At 46.9% G+C, this 23,300-nt stretch overlaps 1 protein-coding gene and 1 long non-coding RNA gene across 2 annotated transcripts in view; both read left to right on the forward strand.

Moving 5' to 3' along the window:
- Window positions 1–10,035: 10,035 nt before the first annotated feature.
- Window positions 10,036–23,300, forward strand: part of YWHAG (tyrosine 3-monooxygenase/tryptophan 5-monooxygenase activation protein gamma) — a 32,770-nt gene continuing 19,505 nt past the window's right edge. The window contains exon 1 of the mRNA XM_005549330.4: window positions 10,036–10,305. Coding sequence (XP_005549387.1) covers window positions 10,219–10,305 — 87 coding nt within the window. The 5' untranslated portion in view covers window positions 10,036–10,218. The remainder of the gene's footprint in view (window positions 10,306–23,300) is intronic.
- LOC135970098 (uncharacterized) lies at window positions 10,546–22,240 on the forward strand. The gene is made up of 2 exons (XR_010585544.2): window positions 10,546–12,124; window positions 20,875–22,240. It is a non-coding gene; the product is annotated as an uncharacterized lncRNA (long non-coding RNA).

A 23,300-nucleotide genomic window follows, 5' to 3' on the forward strand; every position in this document is an offset into this window, starting at 1 on the left:
CCCCTGACTCCCCTGCCATTGCTGGACAGCTCCAGCTGATGGAGAAATCACTTCCTTGAACTGAGCTGAAATTGATGGGCTCTCTCCACTTGGAGTCCTCTAAAAACACAAAAACAGCCATCAGTGGTGGCTCACACTGGTAATCCTAGTACTTTGGGAGGCTGAGGTGGGAGGATTGTTTGAGGTCAGGAGTTTGAGACCAGCCTAGGCAACACAGCGAGACACTGTCTCAAAAAAAAAAAAAATCAAAATATTAGTTGGGTGTGGTGGTGCGCACGTGTAGTCCCAGCTACTTGGGAGGCTGAGGTGGGAGGATCACCTGAACTTGGGAGGTTGAGGGCTGCAGTGAGCCAGGATCACACCATTGCACTCCAGCCTGAGTGACAAAGGGAGACCCTGTGTCAATACACACACATACGCATACACACACACACACACACACACACATGAAAAAACACAGGCTGCCACCATCCCTGTCACTGTGGGTCCCCCACAAGTCATTTGTCCTCTGTTGGTATTCCAAGTACCAAAACACTCCAGATTCTTCTATGAAGTCGAAGAATACTGCTGTTCATTTCACAGTTCGATTCAAAGGGCACGGTACAGTTTTCTCTTTAACATTCAGTTGGAGAACCCAAGCTCTGGATTGGTAAAGTACTTGGCCTAAGTTCACACAGCTGGGTTTCGGGAGAAGATTGCAGCCCAGGCTCTTCTCCCTCTTGAGAATACTTGTCTCTTTGAGACAGTGGCCCATTTTTTTCATGGTGACACACATTCCCTTGGTGGGATACATTTTTTTTGTTTTTTTAGACAGAGTCTCGCTCTGCCTCCCAGGCTGGAGTATAGCAGCGTGATCTTGGCTCACAGCAACCTTTGCCTCCCGGGTTCCAGCAATTCTCCAACCTCAGCCTCCCCAAGTAGCTGGGATTACAGACGTGTACCACCATTCCTGGCTAATTTTTGTATTTTTAGTAGAGACAGGGTTTCATCATGTTGGCCAGGATGGTCTTGAATGCCTGGCTTCAAGTGATCCATCCGCCTTGGCCTCCCAAAGTGCTGGGATTACAGGCATGAGGCACTGCACCTTGCCTCCTTTAAAAAAATTATTTTTTATCTTTTTATTTTTTGAGATAGCATCTCACTGTGTTGCCCAGACTGGAGTGCAGTGGCGCCATCATAGCTCACTGCAGCCTCCAACTCCTGGGGTCATGTGATCCTCCCACCTCAGCTTCCCAAAGTGCTGGGGTTATGGGGTTACAGGTGTGAGTCACAATGCCTGGCCTGATTCCCTTCCTTTTTTTTTTTTTTTTTTTTTTTTGAGACGGAGTCTCGCTTTGTCGCCCAGGCTGGAGTGCAGTGGCCGGATCTCAGCTCACTGCAAGCTCCGCCTCCCGGGTTTACGCCATTCTCCTGCCTCAGCCTCCCAAGTAGCTGGGACTACAGGCGCCCACCACCTCGCCCGGCTAGTTTTTTTTTTTTTGTATTTTTAGTAGAGACGGGGTTTCACCATATTAGCCAGGATGGTCTCGATCTCCTGACCTCGTGATCCGCCCCTCTCGGCCTCCCAAAGTGCTGGGATTACAGGCTTGAGCCACCGCGCCCGGCCCTGATTCCCTTCTTAAAGCAGAGAGTCTCTTTCATTGAACACAACTTCGCTGAGCACCTGCTCCATGCTAGGCTTGGAGATCAGAGATGGCTCAGATTGAGTCCATGTCTTTGAGGAATATGACCTCAGAGAAGACAGACTCATATACATCTGAGTGCAATATGGTGGTCTAGGCTCTTCTCTAGAGAACATGGCAGGAGAGCCCATGGGGACCGAGGAGAGAGTGGTTAGTTCAACTCAGTGTCTGAGTGAAGATGAGGAGGTATGGGTCTAATGGGGGTGGGCACAGAAGGAGTTTTCAGCACAAGGAACAGCTTTTGAAAAAGCCCAGACTGGGCCAGGCGCAGTGGCTCATGCCTGTAATCCCAGCACTTTAGGAGGCCGAGGCGGGCGGATCACCTGAGGTCGGAAGTTCGAGACCAGCCTGACCAACATGGAGAAACCCTATCTCTACTAAAAATACAAAATTAGCTGGGCGTGGTGGCACATGACTATAGTCCCTTCTATTCAGGAGACTGAGGCAAGAGAATCACTTGAACCCGTGAGGTAGAGGTTACGGTGAGCTGAGATTGTGCCATTGCATTCCAGCCTGGGCAACAAGAGTGAAACTCCATCTCAAAAAAAAGGAAAAAAAAAAAAAAAAAGAAAGAAAGAAAAGAAAAGAAAAAGCCCAGGCTGCCCAGGTATGATGACTCATATCTATAATTCCAGCACTTTGGGAGGTCGAGGCAGGAGGATTGCTTGGGCCCAGGAATTTGGGACCTGCTTGGACAACTAAACATAGACCCTATCTCTACAAAAAAACAAGTAGACATTTTTTTCTACCAGGTGTGGTGGTGTGAGCCTGTATTCCCAACTGCTCTGAAGGCTAAGGTGGGAGGATCATCTGAGCCTAGGAGGTCAAGGCTGCGGTGAGCTATGATGGCACCACTGCAGTCCAGCCTGGGCGATAGAGCGTGACCCTGTCTCAGAAGAAAAAAAAAAGATATTTTGGATCTTTCACTGGACAGAATGGAAAGACACTGAGACGGGGCCATTAGTTGAAAAGCTGTTGCTGTAAACTGGAAGATCTTAAGAAGCATCCAGCTGGTTCCTCTATTTTATAGATGCACAATCTGAGACCCAGAGAGGCAAAGTGATTTGCCCAAGGTCACCCAGCAAGATTAATGGCAAAGTTAGGGCTTCAACCTGTGGGTCCTGCCTCCCGGGCTCATGCCTCCTCCACTGGCCTGAGATCCTCAGAAGGAGAGGCAGGCTGTAGAGATTTCCTGTCATTCTTTGCCCCTGCTGCAGGACAGCCTGCTAAGGCAGTGACGGGGAAGTGTTCCCAAAGGACAGGGCGGGGAGCATTGCTGCTTGGTTTCAGAAGATGCTGCTGCTGCTGCCTCTGCACTAATCAGGGAGCTTTCCAGTCGCAGGAGGAAGCCAGAAGCCAGGGGATGGGGCTGCAGGGATTTATGACTGCACAGAAATAGCAGGACAATCATGTCCCTGGCTGGCCTGCGTGTCCACCAACCCAGCCGGAGAGGATGCATTTAAAATGTCATGTCCTCCAGCACTGGAGAAGGGGATGGAGGGTGTCCTTCGGTCAGGTTAGTCACTCCTTTCCTGAGCAGATGCCAAGGAGGGTAGATCCTGGACAGGAAACGGTGCCTTTGCTGCTAAGAGTCTAGGAGGTCTGCCTGGGTTTGAATTCAGGCTCTGTTAGCTGAGACACAGAGAGGCTGTGTGACTTTTGGTTGATCACACAGCCTCTCTGTGTCTCCGCTTCCTTGTCTTAAAAAACAGGGATGAGGCTGGGCGTAGTGGCTCACACCTGTAATCCCAGCACTTTGGGAAGCCGAGGTAGGTGGAACAGCTGAGGTCAGGAGTTCGAGATCAGCCTGGCCAACATGGTGAAACCCTGTCTCTACTAAAAGTACAAAAATAAGCCAGGCATGGTGGTGTGCACCTGTAATCCCAGCTACTCAGGAAGCTGAGGCAGAAAAATCACTTGAACCCTGGGAGGCAGAGGTTACAGTGAGCCAGAATCATGCCACTGCACTCCAGCCTGGGTGACAGAGCAAGACTCCACCTAAAAAAACCCAGAGATGATTCTGAGCTTTTCCACCCTAGGGCCTCAACTGTCTCCCAGGTCTGCAGGCACAGATTTCCCGGACTCCCCATTTCCACAGCTAAAGAATGCCAGTAGTGGCCAGGCACGGTGGCTCACATCTGTAATCCCAGCACTTTAGGAGGCCGAGGCAGGTGAATCACTTGAGGTCAGGAGTTCAAGACCAGCCTGGCCAACATGGTGAAACCCCGTCTCTACTAAAAATACAAAAATTAGCCAGGCTTGGTGGTGCATGCCTGTAATCCCAGCTCATCAGAAGGCTGAGGCAGAAGAATCGCTTGAACCCGGGAGGCGGAGGTTGTGGTAAGCTGAGATCGCGCTATTGCACTCTAGCCTGGGCAACAGGAGCGAAACTCCGTCTCAAAAAAAAAAAAAAAAAAAAAAAAAGAATGCCAGTAGCTTCCATTTCAGAAGAAGAACATGCTGAATCTAGAACTGTGACTCATCACAGCTGGGTGGGGCGCTTAGTGCTCCTTTAGTTTAATTTCACATTTTCAAGATGGGGAAATTAGACCCAGAGAAGGGACAGGTCTTGCGTGCAGAGCTAGGGGCCAGGCAGAAGCCAGAATGCTAGCTCTTAACGTCCTTGCTCCAGGTTTCTTTCTGCACCACCAGGCAGTGGAGGAGGAAGCCAGGATCTGAAGCCATTTGCTCTTTGTGATGTCGTCATGCCTCCGAAGCCGCCCTCTAAACAGCCAAGGACCTGTGGGCAGCTGCAGCTGGAAGCCTAGAGCCTTGCAAAATCAGAAGGGAAAGGAAGGCACGGCCAACTCTCCCCTGCACCATTGGAGGGGAGGCTCCGTGTGGAGGCTGCGGATGTCATTCCTGTTTGGCTGTGAAACATCGTTTTCTTTGCATCTGCTTTATTTTTCTTTTTCCCAAACAGATTTGGCCTGAGCTGTTTCTTTTTTTTTTTTTTTTTTTTTCCCTTTGTGCATTAGACTGTTGGGGGAAGGGACTGAGGTGGAGAGGTCAGAAAGGTAGCCTGAAATGGGCCAGGAAGTTCCTGAGATTTCACATCTGGTCCTGAATCATGGACCCGTTTAAGGCACATGTGGGCAACCCAGGTTGGCAGTCAGGGCTCATTCCCACGGACTAGTGATGCCAGGGCCAGAGGAGCTCAGGCCTGCCCTGCAGGGAGGAAGAGAAAGGAAGAGGAATGACTTGGCGAACACTCATGCAAGAGACAGAAGGAAGTGGGAGGGTTTATTCAGCAGCAGGATCGCATTTTGCTGGGTGGTGTGGTAAGAGAAGAGGGTCCGGGCCAGATCTTATGTTGGAGGAGGGGGAGAAAACTATTTCTAGACTCTCTCCCCACTCAGTCCATCTCCTCCACCTCCTGCCAGTACAGTCTCCCCAAAGCACACTCCTTTCTTCCCTCATTCATTTCTTTCTTTCTGTTTTTTTTAATCATTATTTTCATTTTTAAAAAAATTTTTAGAGACAGGGTCTTGCTGTGTTGCCCAGGCTGGAGTACAGTGGTGTGATCACTGCTCACTGCAGCCTCCAACTCCTGGGTTCAAGCAATCTTCCTGCCTCATCCCCCCAAATAGCTGGAATGACCATGCGCAGCTAATGTTTAAATTTTGTTTTGTAGAAATGAGGTATTGCTATGTTGCTATGTTGCTCGAACTCTTGGCCTCAAGTAATCTTCCTGCCTTGGTCTCCTGAGTAGCTAGGACTATAGCCACATTCATTTCTTGTTTTATTTTTGTTTTTTTCTTTCTTTTTTGAGACGTGGTCTCGCTCTGTCACCCAGGCTGGAGTGCAGTGGCACAATCTTGGCTCACTGCAACCTCCACCTCCTGGGTTCAAGCGATTCTCCTGCCTCAGCCTCCCGAGTAGGTGAGACTACAGGCACGCATCACCACACTTGGCTAATTTTTGTATTTTTAGTAGAGACAAGGTTTCGCCATGTTGGCCAGGCTGGTCTCAAACTCCTGACCTCGGGTGATGCGCCCACCTCGGCCTCCCAAAGTGCTAGGATTACAGGCGTGAGCCACTGCACCCGGCCATATTCATTTACTTATTTCCTATGCTCTCTCCATGTATTTATCATGTGTCAGGTACTGTGCTAAGCACTGAGCAGCCAAGGTGATGATGAAGAAGACAAAACCTGAAGCTGATCATTTTCTGCCACTGTTAAAATCTTTTCACAGGCTTCCGATTAATTTTAGAATAAAAATTTAACTCCTGGGGCTGCCATTCAGTACCCCTCATGTTCTGGCCCGTGACTCTATCCCCAGCCCCTTACCCATCACCTAGACACCAGATACATCAGATTATTTGCCTATCAATAAATATTTCAGGGGAGCTGGGTGTGGTGGTACATGCCTGTAGTCCCCGCTACTCAGGAGGCTGAGGTGGGAGGATCACTTGAGCCCAGAAATTGGAGGCTACAGCGAGCTATGATTCTACCACTGTACTCCAGCCTGGGCTACACAGTGAGATCCCCACCTCTAAAAAATAAGTACATAAATAAATAAATCAGGGAGGAACTTGCCTTTGAGTCTTGCTACCTGTGCCTCTGCCTGCTCTCAAATCCTACAATCCTTTAAAGGCTGGGTTGGAAATGTTACCAAACTCCCTGGAGAAGTTTTTCAGAACCTCTTCCTATGCAGCCTGAAAGAAGTTATTTTTTAAACAAAATATTTACAGTGCTTCACACACGCTGAATTCCTTGAGGACAGGGGTCCTCCAGCATCTGGCATAGAGCCTGCAATATTCCCCCACGGAAACTCTTTCATTCCAGATTCTCATCCACACTTCATGTTTCCTATTTTATTTTTCACTTCTTATTGATTTTTTTGTTGTTATTTAGTTTTTATTTCATAGTCACAATCTTACCTCTGCAATTCAACCAGACATGGAAGGGAAGAGGAAAAACATGGGACCCAGGCTGGGCGCAGTGGCTCAAGCCTGTAATCCCAGCACTTTGGGAGGCCGAGATAGGCGGATCACGAGGTCAGGAGATCGAGACCATCCTGGCTAACACGGTGAAACCCCGTCTCTACTAAAAAATACCCAAAAAAAACTAGCCGGGCGAGGTGGCGGGCGCCTGTAGTACCAGCTACTCAGGAGGCTGAGGCAGGAGAATGGCGTAAACCCAGGAGGCGGAGCTTGCAGTGAGCCGAGATCCAGCCACTGCACTCCAGCCTGGGTGACAGAGCCAGACTCCATCTCAAAACAAACAAACAAACATGGGACCCAAATGGAACTGTAGCAAGAGCACAAAGACGATAGGATACTGGGAGCAAATGGGGTGGATAGGTGCTCTCCTGAGCTACTGAAGAAATGGTCTGGTGGTTAAGATAAAACACAAGTCAAATTTATTAGAGTTGTCCATAGTCAGCAATGGTGATTTTTTTTTTTTTTTTTAAGGTGGAGTTTCGCTCTTGTCGCCCAGGCTGGAGTGCAATGGTGTGATCTCAGCTCACTGCAACCTCTGCCTCCCAGGTTCCAGTGATTCTCCTGCGTCAGCCTCCGGAGTAGCTGGGACTACAGGCACCTGCCACCACGCCCAGCTAATTTTTGTATTTTTAGTAGAGACGGAATTTCACCATGTTGGCCAGGCTGGTCTCAAGTGATCTGCCTGCCTCGGCCTCCCGAAGTGCTAGGATTACAGGCGTGAGCCACTGCACCCGGCCATAGCAATAGTGATCTTCTTGCTGGTCTTGCCATTCCTGGACCCAAAGCACTCCATGGCCTCCACAATACTCATGCTTGCTTTCGCCTTGCCGAAGACCACCATGCTTGCCATCTAACCACTCAGTCTTGGCAGTGCAGATGAAAAACTGGGAAGCGTTTGTGTTGGGTCCAGCATCTGCCATGGGCAAGATGCCAAGATCTGTATGCTTCAGGATGAGGTTCTCGTCATCGAATTTCTCCCCATAGATGGACTTGCCACCAGTGCCATTATGGTGTGTGAAGTCACCACCCTGACACATAATCCCTGGAATAATTCTGTGTAAGTAGGAACCCTTGCTGGGCGCGGTGGCTCACGCCTGTAATCCCAGCACTTTGGGAGGCTGAGGCGGAGGGATCATGAGGTCAGGAGTTCGACACCAGTCTGACTAATATGGTGAAACACCATCTCTACTAAAAATACAAAAATCAGCTGGGCGTGGTGGCGCATGCCTGTAATCCCAGGTACTCAAGAGGCTGAGGCAGGAGAATCGCTTGAACCCGGGAGGCAGAGGTTGCAGTGAGCCGAGATTGCTCCACTACACTCCAGCCTGGGCTACAGAGCGAGACTTCATCTCAAAAAAAAAAAAAAAAGAGAGTAGTAGCAACCCTTATAATCAAATCCTTTCTCTCCAGTGCTCAGAAAATGAAAGTTTTCTGCTGTCTTTAGAACCTTGTCTGCTAACAGCTCTGATATGTTAACATGGCTTTATGGTTTACAGAGGTCACTTCTTGGCTTCTTGGTTTCCAGGCCCCTAACCTTGAAGGAGACGCAGCCCGAGGGCTTGACCATAATGTCAAAGAACACGATGAGATTGACCATGGCCAGCAGTAGAGTACTCCTGGCGGCAGCAGCGTCTGCAAAGCTCACTTTTTTTTTTTTTTAATATGGATTTTCGCTGTTGTTGCCCAGGCTGGAGTGCAATGGCACCATCTCAGCTCACTGCAACCCCCGTCTCCCAGGTTCAAGCGATTCTCCTGCCTCAGCCTCCCCAGTAGCTGGGATTACAGGCGCTCAGCTAATTTTTGTATTTTTAGTAGAGATGGGGTTTCGCCACATTAGCCAGGCTGGTCTTGAACTCCCGACCTCAGATGATCCACCCGCTTCGGCCTCCCAAAGTGTTGGGATTACAGGTGTGAGTCACCAAGACCAGCCAAAGCTCATTTCCTTTTTTTTTTTTTTTTTTTTGAGATGGAGTCTCGCTCTGTCACCCATGCTGGAGTGCAGTGGCACGATCTCAGCTCACTGCAACCTCAAAGCTCACGTCTTATTGACTTCTAGCATACTGTACATATCTTGCCTATTTTCTTGGGAAGGGATTTTTTTCTGTTTTGTTCACTACTGTACCTTGTGGCTTAGAATAGGGCTTGGAACACAGTAGCTTCTCACAGATAATTGTTGAATACATAAAGTAAATAAAATGTGTAGTCAAAACTATGGGGCCTGCAGGCATGGTGGCTCACATCTGTAATCCCAGCACTTTGGGAGGCCGAGGCGTGAGGATCGCTCGAGCCCAGGAGTTCGAGACTAGCATGGGCAACAAAGCTAGACCCTCGTCTCTACAAAAAACAAAACAAAGCAAAAAAACCTAGTCTATCTTTAAGCTACGTGGAATAATATGAACGAGAATATATCAGCGTGACCTCAGTAGGTACGTATGCCTAGGAGGGGAGAGAAGGGCTGGACAACTAAGCCCCAGACACAGCCCGTTAAGGCGTGGAGTAGGCTCCTGGTAGCTGAACTGAATCTTTAGCACTCCACTCTGGAGAGGAAGAAGGGGTTCTCCAGGGTCAGCCAGCAGGCAGCTGCATCCTTTCTGGAAACCAACCAGTGTGGCCAGCCGGTATTTGTCGTTCGTCCTTGTTTTCACCTAGTCAGGCCCAAGAGCCTCAAGGTGGGGTGGGGGGTTAGTGGAAGCTCGTAGGGGGAGGAGGTGACAGTCCCCCGAGTCTGGCCCCTTAATTCAGCCATCCCGCGGGCAGGCACCACACTGAGAGTCTGGATCTACAAAGGACGCGCCTCCTATCCTTCCCCCACCACGACCTGCTACGTGATCTCGGAAACAGGGTCTAGGACTGAGGCCCCTGCCCCCTCCTCTCGTAATTTCCCGGAGAATATGGGGCGGGGCGGTGAATCAGCACTCGCAGGGACTGATGCAGCCCTGATCCCCGCCAGGGGTCCCCAGCGGCCTCGGGATTCGAACCACCCCCCAGTCCTCCTGCGCCTGCGCGCTACCTCCGCTGGGAGTTGTAGTCTTGACCGCCCCTTTGTCCTCGGTCTTCTCAACGCCTCAGCCCACGGCAGGTTACACTACAACTCCCAAGGGCCCATGCGTCGGAGGCCTGGCGGGGCGGGGGGCTGAAGGGAGAGGGATAAGGGGGCGTCTGGAGAAGCTGGGGTGAGGGAACTGAGGAGTGAAGTGAATAAAGAGGAGAGTGGGGGCGCAGTGGGAAAGGACGTGGTGCCCGGAAGACGCGCAGTGAGCCGAGTTGGGGAGCGGGGAGCTCTAGCCGCGGCCGGGCCCGGGCGGGGCCTGGGCGGGGCTTGCGGACGAGCGGGCGGGGCCTGCCTGCGTCATGCGGCGTGGGCGGGGCCGCAGGGGGTTGTCCGTCCGTGGCACGCACAGCAGCCGCAGCCGCCTCGCTCCCGGTCCCGCGGTCGCAGCTCCAGCCGCCTCCTCCGCGCAGCCGCCGCCTCAGCCGCTCGCTCCGTGGGTCGGTCCTCTCCGGCACTTGGGCTCCAATCGCGCCCTCCAAGCCCTTCACGCCACCCCAGTGTCCTCCTCCTTCTCCGGCCAGACCCAGCTCCGCGAAGATGGTGGACCGCGAGCAACTGGTGCAGAAAGCCCGGCTGGCCGAGCAGGCGGAGCGCTACGACGACATGGCCGCGGCCATGAAGAACGTGAGTGTCTCCTCCCCTCCCCCGCCGCTCCCTGCCCCTCCGAAGACGCGGTCCTTGGCGTGGAAGGCCCGGGGCTTCGTCGCCCTGTCGCGATGGTGGGGTGACCGCCCCGTCTCGCTCACTGAGGGGGGCCGGGGAGGGTCCCCAGAGCCGACGGGAACACGGGCTGTGACGCGGCCTCTCCTCGGCGTCCCCGGGGCCCCGCGGCGCGGCCTCTCTGGCCCGGCGCGGGCGCGGGGCGGGGCGGGGTCCCGCGGGGCTGGACTTGGGAGCGGGGTCTCCGGTCCCAGCGGCTCTAGGGGTACAGGGGATCCGAGCGGGGAGGCGTGCGCATCCTTTGTGCCCCACTTCCCCCCTCCTCCCAGCCCGGGCGTGGGGGCGGGGGACCGCATGGATGCGGTTCCTCTTTCTCTCCCTGGTGTCTGGGCGGCGCCTTTCCCATTCACTCAGCAGGTCTCCCGGTTTTCCACCTCCCCAGCCCCCCCAAAATCTTCCCCACTGTCTGTCCCGACAGATCCCTGTGAATCTTCCCAGAAACATTGTATAGGGTCTCTTGAAAACCTGAGCTCCGTGGCGCAAAATCGAAACCACCTTGCTCACGTTTTTCTTAACAAAAGGCTCTTCTTTCTCCATTCCCCCAAAGCAAGTCCTCCGGCTTTTAGGAAGGGGGAACGTTTGTCTCGCTAGCGTTTTCGTTGATCGTTTTCAACATGTCATCTCCATTTTATTCCCTAATGTTTTTGTATTGAAAAGGGTAGGTATTGCCTGTAAAATAAAAGGTGGTGAATGTAGCTGACTGGTTCGATCCGTGTGACATATGCCGTTTCTTTTTTGAATACAGGCACGCGTCTGTGAAATTCCTATAAGTTGGGGGAAAAAATATTCTGTCTGATCTGATAGTGCAAACAAAGCGGTGGTGAGAGGCAGTATCAAGTCATTCCAGAAGATTCTGCATTTGTCATATTGCAGAGAGCCTAGACTGGGTGGAGGCTGGGAGGAGTTATTTTAAAGGGGAAAAAGTCTTTTTAAAAATTTTTGGTCGTTAGATGCATCTGAGGCTTTTTTTTTTTTTTTTTTTTTTTTAAAGCGAGTACGTCTTCATGCTGATGAAAAGAGAATACTGATCTCCAGTTGTCGCATTTTGTCTGGGTTGCAGATTCCTCCCTGTATTGCACCATTTTGTCAGTAACACTACATTTATCTAATGGGCTGTCAACCAGTTTGATATTAGAGGAGGGGGAAGTATTGAACATTATGAAATGAAAGGTAGAAAATTAATGATTTCGGGCCCCCACTATCTTAATATTTAATTTCCTGCCTTATGTAACAAAGGTTTTTCAAATGCATCTCCATTGTGAAGTGGATGCTGGAGTGTACCTTGCATGTTACATCTTTTAAATGAAGCATTATTGATATTACAGATCAATTCTTGAATAACTTTACTGGTTCTCAAAAGAGGACAATGCTGATACCTTTACATTTAAACCAGGTATTTTAACAAAGAAATGTTTTTGTCTTATTAAAGAAGAGAACCGGTTCTGAAATTCGGAATACTGCTATGGCCACAGCTGCTGTCTTACAAGGTTTTAATGCTCAAATGATGTAAGTTGCACTTCTAATGGGTATCAGTATTGGAAATATCTTCAGTTCGTGTTATTTAATTTAGACTCTTCTAATTTTTCCGTATTTCTAGTTCCACAGGAAAGCGAGTGACCTCGCACCTATATCTATAGCAACCAAGTGATGTCACACACAATGACACAGAGGCTGCAATGCACCTAAGGGCTGGTAGGGAGTGTGCAAATGGCATTTATCCAAGGTAATGCAGAAATTAGCCGATAAGCCAGGTGGAATCGAGCACTTCATATTCCACCAGATAAGAATTAGTCCAAAAAATAAGGATTTCATTTACCCTTAAACATGCAGATCCCTGACCTCTAGCTAGGCCTTGTTCACCCTATTGCTAGCTTTCTCACAAAAGTTTATAAGATGCTTTTTTTATATTTTTAAACATTCATCTCACTTATTTAAAATACTGGGCAATAATGGAATAAAAGTAGAAATTTTAAACGATAATATATTTTATGGAATGAAAGTAGAAATTTTAAACAAGAATATAGTTTACGATAATAGTGCAGAGATGAGATGTGTACTTGTGTTTATTTCAGATAATGAATTTGGCAGGTTTTAATAAAAACCTTAAAAAAATGATGACTTTCTACTGAGTCATTTTCAGTTACTGTTAGGGAATGAGAACCAGTTCCAAAACCTTTTAAATCGAGGTTTGGGAAGTTTGTTTTTTACTAGATTTGTGCTTCTGCTCCTTCACAGTATAGAGGAAAGAACAGTTTGTAAAATAAAAACCTTTTTTCAACTCTGTTTCCTGTGACTTTAAGGAAATAGGCTCTGTCCCTCATTTTCCTCATCTATAAAATGGGACAGTACTTGAAAAAGTTGTGCGGATTCAATAAGAAATGTAGTAGGTGTTCCCAAATGGCAACTACCTAAGAAATTGTCTTCCTGTTTATAAAAGTCATCATGGAGAATTTGGAAACTGCAGAGAAAGAACCCAGTCTTACCACTCAAGTGAGCTCTCTTTTAAGGCCGAAATCATCCTGTTGATGGATTAAAATTTATTTGAGTTTAATGAAATTATCCTAGTGCTAACACTATTGGAATCTGTGCAGAATGATAGTTCTGTGTGGGCAACCAGGACAGAAATACTGTATTATCCAGTATTTTGAAAAGAAGGAAAGAGGAATGTTAGGTCTTTTAAGACACTTGTTTAGTCTTGTATTGAAGGAGATTGAATACCTAGATGTATCCTACGTATTAGACAATACTGTCTTGTCCTTTGACTTTTAATAGTCTCTTGAGAAGTTAATATTTTAAGTAGGCTACTGGTACTTGCCTCGGGGGGAGAAAAGGTTCAGGGCTACTAATTTTGTTGAAGTTACTGGGTTAAGCAGTTTAATTCAGTGAGGGGTGGTGGGGGCAAAGGTGGCAAAAGGCTATCGTAATTTTTCTAAATCTTCCTAGTGGGATCAGTAGACTTTCAAATTCTTACTATCTTAAATATTCCATTCCCTAGCCACCCCCCCGCCCAGCTTTTCCAGGAGATCAATAGCCATTATCACTAATGGAGTAATGGTACCTCTGTAGACTCTTCAGAGGTGGAGTTCTGCCAACCATTATTCTGAGTCATGTGGCTTGAATTGTTCTCTTCTTGAGGGAAAGAATACAGATCATACAGCTTGCTATTCATGTGTTAGCCTTCACAGTAACTGAAGCAGATATTACGTATTTTTCCGATTATTTTGGAAATCTCCTATGTGTCTTTTGAATTCTACTGAGATTCAACATGGTGCTAAATGTTCATCCTCATTGCAGTCCTGGATTAACTGCAGACCTTGGGTAGGAGTTCATCTCTTATATTCAGGGAAGCCTTATTTATTAAGCCACTCTCTGAATTATTGAAAAGAGTGAAGAAAACGTTGTGTTTTTATTGAGGTAGAAGTTGCATAACATAACTTTAACATAGTCACATCACATTTCAAATGTGCCGTTGAGTGGCATTGGGTACATTCAGTGTTTTGCAGCCATCACCTATGTTCAAGAAAGGAGAAAGTGGTTACTTTTAAAAAGTGATGCCGCTCTGGCCTACAGCTGGCTGGAATTCAGCACGCCATTACCGATTCAGGAATGTGTCGATAATGGAGTGCCCACAACAGCTCACAGCCAGCGATAATTGTCTATCCCTTTGTCTTCGTTTACAAGCCTCTGAACTGAAAAAAGGGAATTAGCTTTAGTTAAGTTTTGTACCGTATTCCCACTTAAAAAGTTATGGAACTTGAACACCGTATAATGTTCACCCAAATAAATAAGAACAATTTACTTGAAATCTGAGCAAATCATTACCTCTTTGGGGATTATGGAAATTTTGCTGGTGTTCTTGTGACTCGTTTTCAGCCCCAAGGCTGGCTTTATTATCAGTGATTTGCCGCCTGTGTGGTGGTGGTTTCCTAATGAGCAGGATGCAGGACTGAGACTGGGGAGTTCCTGCAGCTTGAGGCTGTCAACTGATGGGACACCAGCCCAAGACATTCAGTACATCATTGTGACTGTCAGCAGCTGGATGGGAAAAGTACCGTTACTTTTCCCTTCTTTGCCCACTGCTAAGATCACCGGTCCTAACCTTTTTTTTTTTTTTTTTTTTTGGAGAGAGTCTTGCTGTCACCCATGCTGGAGTGCAGTGGGCAGTGGTGTGATATCTGGGCTCACTGCAACCTCTGCCTCCCAAGTTAAAGTGATTCTCCTGCCTCAGCCTCCCAAGTAGCTGGGATTACAGGCAAACATCAGTCACCACGGCCAGTTAATTTTTGTATTTTTAGTAGTGACAGGGTTTCATCATGTTGTCCAGGCTGGGCTCGAACTTCTGACCTCAGGATCTACCCACCTCGGCCTCCCAAAGTGCTGGGATTACAGGCGTGCCCAGCCTCAAAAGGGAAATATCACTTTTAAATGATATAAAACATTACCTTCTCTTTGCCTTCTTTTTAGAGCTATTTAGGGTTTTACCAGATATTCCAGTCTATAATTATGTGTGCGTTTGATTGCTTGGTTTTGTTTGTTTTTTTGAGACAAGGTCTCAATCTGTCACCCAGGCTGGAGCATGGTTCACTGCAGCCTCCACCTCACAGGCTAAAGTGATCCTCCAGCTCCAGCCACGCAAGTAGTTGGGACTACAGGTGCATGCCACCACACCCGACTATTTTTTTGTATTTTTTTTTTTTTGTAGAGACGGGGTGTTGCCATGTTGTCCAGGCTGGTCTTGAGCTCCTGGACTAAAGCAATCTGCCCATCTTGGCCTCCCAAAGTGCTGGGATTACAGGTGTGAGCCACCACACCCAGCCCAGTCTATAATTATAAAGCAGCTAAATGTTGCCTTTCTACAAAGGCTACCAAATACCAGCTGCCTTCCGGCCTCTCTCAGAATCATTTTTTTGTATCTTCCCCAAATTCCATTTTAGGTGTCAGCTATTATTTTGCTTAACTACCAAACCATGTTATTTTACTTAAAATTGTCATTTGTAGAAACTTTGAAATTTTTGATATTTTGCTAAATGAATTTATGAATTTGAGTGGTAGAAATTTAGTTACACGAAAACTGATTTTAAAAAATTCCCTGCGTTGGGCACGGTGGCTCACGCCTGTAATCCCAGCACTTTTGGGAGGCCGAGGCGGGCTGATTGTGAGGTCAGGAGTTCGAAACCAGCCTGACCAACATGGTGAAACTTGTCTCTACTAAAAATACAAAAAATGGGCTGGGCATGGTGGCGCTCACCTGTAATCCCAGCCACTTGGGAGGCTGAGGCTGGAGAATTACTTGAACCTGGGAGGCGGAGGTTGCAGGGAGTTGAGATTGCACCATTGCACTCCAGCCTGGGTGACGGAGCAAGACTCCATCTCGGAAAAAAAAAAAAAAATTCCCAAAAGAAAGCTTTAATTTTAAGGTAAATAGTTATAAATAATTGGTTTGCTACCATGATTTTGTAGAAAAAATAAAAATTGTAAATCTTAAAAGACTATGTGCGTGAGTCTTTTCTTTCTGTTTAAAGAACTGGTGAAGTCTTAGTTAAATTGCTGCCAGCATTTCACTTGTTAAGTGTGTGTCCTACAGAAATAGATTTTTCTTTACTTGAGTTAAATACTACTAATATGTGCTGCATGGCATTAAGTTTTGGTTGTGGGCCGGATGCAGTGGCTCACGCCTGTAATCCCAGCACTTTGAGAGGTCAAGATGGGTTGATCTCTTGAGGTCAAGACCAGCCTAGTCAACATGGTGAAACCCCATCTCTTCTAAAAATACAAAAATTAGCTGGACATGGTGGTGTGTGCCTGTAATCCCAGCTACTCAGGAGGCTGAGATAGGAGAATCACTTGAACCCAGGAGGCAGAGGTTGCAGTGATCCGAGATCACACCAGTGCACTCCAGCCTGGGTGACGGTGCGAGACTCCATCTCCAAAAAAAAAAGTTTTGGTTGTGAATAGGAAAGAGAGTGTTCTTACATATATAGATTTTTTAACGTTACATTAAAACAATAAAATTATTCCAAATAAATTCTTGGGCTTCTTAACCTTTGGAAAGGTACCTGTCTTTGGAGAGATAAAGCCCATCTTGGTGAGTGGGACCCAGGCACCTAGCTTTCCTCTGAGCAGGGGTGTCCGAGCTGGGAGTATGACAGTGACAGCAGTGGCCAGCTGAACATGTAATGACAGTAGCTGAAGAGGAGTCACTGATCCACCCCCAACCTGCCGCAAGCTGAGTATGAAGAGCAGCTGCCGTGGGCAGGGAAGTGAGGAATGGCTAAGGGAGTGACGGGAAGGCTTTAAAAAGCCAGGTTTCTTTTGAAGCCATAGAGATGACTTACATTTCTTGAGCTGTCTGAAAGAAATTTCTCATGACTCTTAAGCTACCATGTTTTAAAAACCCAGATCTGGGAAACAAAATGCCTCTGGGGCTGGTTCTTTAAGAATGTAGAAATCAGCTTGACTTTTTGACTTTCTCTGTACAGACTCCTTTTGTAGCAATGTAACATGAAGCAGTGAGCATGTCTTTGCAGGGGAGGCGCAGCATAGTTAGTAACCCTGCAGGTAACCCCATACTCATTGGCAGTATGTTTTAATGTGAAGACCTGCCTGGCCTGGGTAGGCTATAGAGCAGTGGTCCCCAACCTTTTTGGCACCAGGGACCCGTTTCATGGAAGACAGTTTTTCCATGGACTGGTTGGGGGCGAGGGTTAGGGGGATGGTTTGGGGATGAATCAAGCACATTGCATTTATTGTGCACTTTATTATTGCTACATTGTGGTATGTAATGAAATAATTACACAACTCACCGTAATGTAGGAGCCTAACATTGTTCTACAATTAGATGGTCCCATCTAGGGGTGATGGGAGACAGTGACAGATCATCAGGCATCAGATTATCATAAGGGGTGCGGCCTACGTCCCTCGCATGTGCGGTTCACAGTAGGGTTGGCACTCCTTTGAGAATCTAATGCCACCGCTGATCTGACAGGAGGCAGAGCTCAGGTAATTGGAGCAGTGGGGAGTGACAGACTTCCTGCTCTGCAGCCAGGTTGCTGACAGGCCACAGACCCGCTGGGGACCCCTGCTATAGAGAATAGATGTTATTATTTTCAAACCTTCCCATTGGGTCTTATGTCTGTGTAATAGAGGTTAAGACTGGATGTTATTTTTCCTACTAGGTTGAAAAAAATGACCCTACCCAGAAAGGTAAGAAGAATGAACAGGAGAGGAGAATATGAGCGACAAAAAAGGGCCTTCCAAGGCAAGGAAAGGTAGCGGGGACAAGGGAGTAGGAAGGAATATTCTAGAGTATCTTGGATTTTGGAATGCCATGCCTGTTTAAGGGAGTCTGTAGTCTTTGGAAGGCTGTCAACAATGGGATTGACTACTGAAGACAAAAATGTTGGTGGCCTTTAGGATGCTAGAAATTTCAGGGGAAAATGACAAGAATCACCATAATGATTCACATGCAGGGATATTTCCATCGTGTCTTTTTCTGCAGTTTACATTCTTTTGCACCTTGCCTTTTTCACTTGACATCATTTCAATGATACTCTGTCGTTATTTTCAGTAGCTGAATAATCCTGTGGATATATCATAATTTGATTTTTTTTTTACTTAGTATTTAGGCTGTTTCCAAATTTACATTTGTAAATAATATTGATGAGGGTATAGATGGTCCCTGATTTCAGATGGTTTAACTTAATGATCTTATCTTTTCTTTTTTTTTTTTTTCTTTTTTTGAGACAGTCTCGCTCTTTTGCTCAGGCTGGAGTGCAGTAGCGCAATCTCAGCTTACTACCACCCTGCCTCCTGAGTTCCAGCGATTCTCGTGCCTCAGCTTCCCAAGTAGCTCGGATTACAGGCACGTACCACCATGCCCGGCTAATTTTTGTATTTTTAGTATAAATGGGGTTTCCCCATGTTGGCCAGGCTGTCTCCAACTCCTGGCCTCAGGTGATCTGCCCACCTTGGCCTCCCAGAGTGCTAGGGTTACAGGCATGAGCCACGGTGCCTGTCCTTAACCTGACGATTTTTCGACTTTACGATGGTGCAGAAGCAGTAGGCATTCAGTAAGCTCTTCCACTTAGGAGGGTCACGTCCCCATAAACGAGTTGTACGTCAGGGAGCATCTGGTATCTTTCAGGCACAATTTGTATGTTAAGACAGACCCAAGAGGGGAATTGCTGGAAAACCAGCTAAGAATAATGTTTAAGGTCCTCACTAGTACAGGGTATTCTTTCTTGAAAGTTTTGAAAAATTTGTTTGAATAGGTATTATGTGCACATGTTTCAGAATTCAAAAGGCACCTGTCACCCTTTGTCCTCTAGGAAGGAAAATGAGGTTGAAGCAGGGGTAGGCTCGAGTGCCGGCTTATTTGAGGCAGGGCCCATCTCCCTTATGCTTCTTTGGAGTGATTCCTTTTTTTTCCCTTTGACTAATGGAAACTTTCAAACATACAAAATAAAGACAAATAGTACAGTAACCCCCGTACACCCAGCTTCACCATTTTCCAGCATATTGGTCTTTTATCTGCATTACATTTTCTTACTCTTTCTGGCCTCCTCAGGGATTATTTTACCAATATGGAATATGGCTTTTTGGAGACAGTCTCGCTCTGTTGCCCAGGCTAGAGTGCAATGGTGCAATCTCAGCTCACTGCAACCTCCCCCTCCTGGGTTCAAGCGATTCTCCTACCTCCCGAGTAGCTGGGATTACAGGTGCTCACCCCCACGCCTGGCTAATTTTTGCCTTTTTAATAGAGACTGGGTTTCACCATGTTAGCCAGGCTGATCTCGAACTCCTGACCTCAAGTGATCCGCTTGCAGGCGTGTTTTTGTTTTTCATCGTTTGCTGGCCCTGTAAAAAAAGGCTTCAGGTTTTTGGAACTTGATCTATTTATTGAAGAAGGAAAAACAATATGGCAAAACTTCAAACAAAGCTATTGTTAACAGATTAAATTTTTAAAACTTAGAATATATTTCTGCTGACATTATTTGGAACTGTGGCATGTAGATTCTCAAAAACACTTGCTGAGTGAATTACAACTACCTCTTATTTTCATTTTGTGGTACCCTGTTGCTTTTTTTTTTTTTTTTTTTTGAGACGGAGTCTCGCTGTCGCCTGAGCTGGAGTGCAGTGGCCGGATCTCAGCTCACTGCAAGCTCCACCTCCCGGGTTTACGCCATTCTCCTGCCTCAGCCTCCCGAGTAGCTGGGACTACAGGCGCCCGCCACCTCGCCCGGCTAGTTTTTTGTATTTTTTAGTAGAGACGGGGTTTCACCGTGTTCGCCAGGATGGTCTCGATCTCCTGACCTCGTGATCCGCCCGTCTCGGCCTCCCAAAGTGCTAGGATTACAGGCTTGAGCCACCGCGCCCGGCCCCCTGTTGCATTTTGATCTTGGTTTTCTCTGTTCATCATCTGGCTGTGTGTGTGTGTATGTGTATGTGTGTATTAATAAATGATGACCAAAACACTTTAGCAAGTGTTTATATCTGCTGTAAAAATATAGTACCATTATTTACTGAGCTGTTGCAGTTCTGAAATGCTGATGAGTTAAGCTAAGCATCTGGACCACAATGGAAAACTTAGGGTACTTTTTGGCATGAATTTTTTTACATCTATTCTCTAAATTTCTGCATTGACTAAAATCTTTTTGGGAAGACAAAAGATTTTTTAAATTACACATTGTTAGATGAAATATTGTAATATAGTTTGATATTTACTGTCACTTTGGGAAGCATTTTTATATACTTTTCCCAATTAATTTAACAACAGTTTTATAAAGTGATAGTCTTCTCATTTTAAAGGTGGATATGTTTAATTTGCCTTAAAAAATTTTTTCAAAGTCTAAGGCTCTTGGTTTGCAATCCCAGCACTTTGGGAGGCTGGGTGGCTCACGCCTGTAATCCCAGCACTCTGGGAGGTGGAGGCGGGCTGGTCACCTGAGGTCAGGAGTTTGAGACCAGCCTGGCCAGCATGGTGAAGCCCTGTCTCTACTAAAAATACAAAAATTAGCGGGCATGGTGGCATGCGCCTATAGTCCCAGCTGCTCGGAGGCTGAGGCATGAGAATCACTAGAACCAGGGAGACAGAGGCTGCAGTGAGCTGAGATTGCGCCGCAGCACTCTAGCCTGGGCAACAGATTCTATCTCCAAAAAAAAAAAAAAAATAAATAAAACCCACAAAGTCTAAAGCTCTTATTTAAGTTTTTGTTTTTTCTAGAAAAGGGGTCATGGGTAAAGTGGATACCAGCTGTTGTTTCAATTGATCTCTTTTAATTAATTTTAGCTTATGTTCCATTGCTTGCAGATGCATGGAAAATCTTTTTAAACTACTGCATATTTAATAATTTTTCCATTGGTTAACCTTGAGGTGGTGGCGTGTCGTCTAGGTTTAAATACAGAAGAACACATTTCCTTTAGGACAGTTGCAAGATGTATTACTCAATACAAGTGTAACCCTGTTTCTTTCAGAAAACATCATTTGATCCCACGATTGCAGTGTGTTTTTTAAATGTCATTTAACAAAGGAGAGCTTGAGATTTTTAACGTGAGGTAAGTGCTGTAGTTTTGCTGTTGTAGTCTTCGAGATATTGCCAGGAGGCATGAGGGTACCACTCAGAACTTAATGGAAGCAGATACCTCACTCAAAAGAAATAGATCTCAGAGGAAGAGAAAACCTTTTGTATAGCAAATAAAAACCAGTATAATATGGTTTTATGTGGAATTTGCAAACTGGAGTTTGGAACATGTTTTGAGGATTTGGGTAAAGATCAAAGGAAGAAAAGAGATGCTAGTTTTTTATATTGTGTATAAGATATTTTTGTAGACATTTGAGTGTTTTTTTGTTTGTTTGTTTTCTGAGACAGATTTTCCCTCTTATTGCCAAGGCTGGAGTGCAATGGTGCGATCTCAGCGCACTGCAACCTCCGCCTCCTGGGTTCAAGCGATTCTCCTGCTTCAACCTCCCAAGTAGCATACGCCACCATGCCCAGCTAATTTTTTTGTATTTTTAGTAGAGACAGGGTTTCTCCATGTTGGTCAAGCTGGTGTTGAACTCCTGACCTCAGGTGATCCACCTGCCTTGGCCTCCCAAAGTGCTAGGATTACAGGCATGAGCCACCGTGCCCGGCAGACATTTGAGTATTTGAATGTAAGCATTTGAATATTTTGCAGACATTTTAGGCAGTTGGAAGAAATGAATGCACTGATCTCAAATCCTAGGAAAGATACGGTTGTGATGGGATTCCTGTTGAACATCTGTGGGGATCTTGATTCCACAAAATAAATTGAAGTAAGCCCAGAATGCTGTGCAACTGGAGACAGACATTGAGTTCACACTGGTCCTCAAGGAGGGTTTCCTAGAGGAAGTGATGCCTGCGCAGTGTCTTTGTGGGGCTTGAGGGAGGGGGAGAGGTTGGAGGAAGGAATAACCAGGCAGAGGGCATGGGATGCTTAGTTTCAGTATGGAAAAGGAGAATTGGTGGCATGATTTGTTTAGTTCCTGTTGGTAGCATTCAGGGAATGCTGTGGTGGTGTGCTTTTGAGGGAGTAGCAGGAAATGAGTTGAAACAGGCTAACAGGAACCAGTTCATGAAGGGCCTTCTGGAGTTCGTTTCTTCTTAAGCCATGGTGAGTCTCTTCAGGCTGAAGAGGACCATGATCTAATTTTTGGTGTGGAGAGATCCCAGGCAGCAGTGTGGAAACTGAGTAGGACAGTGGGGCAGAGCGAGGGAAGGCTGAGGAGTAGATTGTCGGGTCTAGTCTTCGGGGACCTGGACAGGAACGGCGAGGGCAGATTAGAGAGGGAGAAATGGGTGGCCGGAGATAGAAGAAGAAAGAGGAGAAAATGGTGGAAAAGATGAATTCAGGTGTTATGCTGAATTTGAGGAAACACTTAAGTGGAGGCAAATGAACTTGGCTACAGGTCAGTTTGACTGGCGCTTATAACAGCACCTGGCACAGTGTAAGCAAAAAAACATTTAGGATCCACTAATAAGCAGGCTGGCCTAACCCCTGCAGAATATAATATCCTCTTCCCTGGTAGAACTGATGTTCGAGAGGGAGCCTTCTTTGTATCCATGTGTGTTGGAACCATGCAGAACAAAGGTCACCCAGAGAAAAATGTGACATGCAGTGGTTGGCACTTAAATAGTGACTGGAACGAGGAAGGAAAGACCAGGAAAGAAGGCTGACAAGGGGCGGAGAGCCTCAGGAGAGAGTGGTCATCAGGGTTCGATGCCTCTGTGAACTCCGACTTAAGATGAAGGCCAAGAGCACTGTATGCGTAGGGTCACGGGATCGGAAGACAGTGACCACTGGTGTAGGGCTGTGGGTTGAGGAGGAAGTGAAACATGGAAGAAATGGTAACAATTGCAGACTTAATTCCAGAACCTTGATTTTGAAAGAACCAGGAAGAGGTGGGATTGAAATGCATCATTTATTTATTTTTTTTTTTTTTTAATTTTTTTTTTTTTGAGACGGAGTCTCGCTCTGTAGCCCAGGCTGGAGTGCAGTGGCCGGATCTCAGCTCACTGCAAGCTCCGCCTCCCGGGTTCACGCCATTCTCCGGCCTCAGCCTCCCGAGTAGCTGGGACTACAGGCGCTGCCACCTCGCCCGGCTATTTTTTGTATTTCTTAGTAGAGACGGGGTTTCACCGTGTTAGCCAGGATGGTCTCGATCTCCTGACCTCGTGATCCGCCCATCTCGGCCTCCCAAAGTGCTGGGATTACAGGCTTGAGCCACCGCGCCCGGCCTCATCATTTATTTTTTATTTTATTTATTTATTACTTATTTTTTTGAGGTGGAGTCTCACTTGGTAGCCCAGGCTGGAGTGCAGTGGCGCGATCTCGGCTTCCTGAAACCTCCACCTCCCGGGTCCTGGGTTCAGGCAATTCTG

Source organism: Macaca fascicularis, chromosome 3 (genome assembly GCF_037993035.2).
Source record: "Macaca fascicularis isolate 582-1 chromosome 3, T2T-MFA8v1.1".
Classification (NCBI taxonomy): domain Eukaryota; kingdom Metazoa; phylum Chordata; class Mammalia; order Primates; family Cercopithecidae; genus Macaca; species Macaca fascicularis.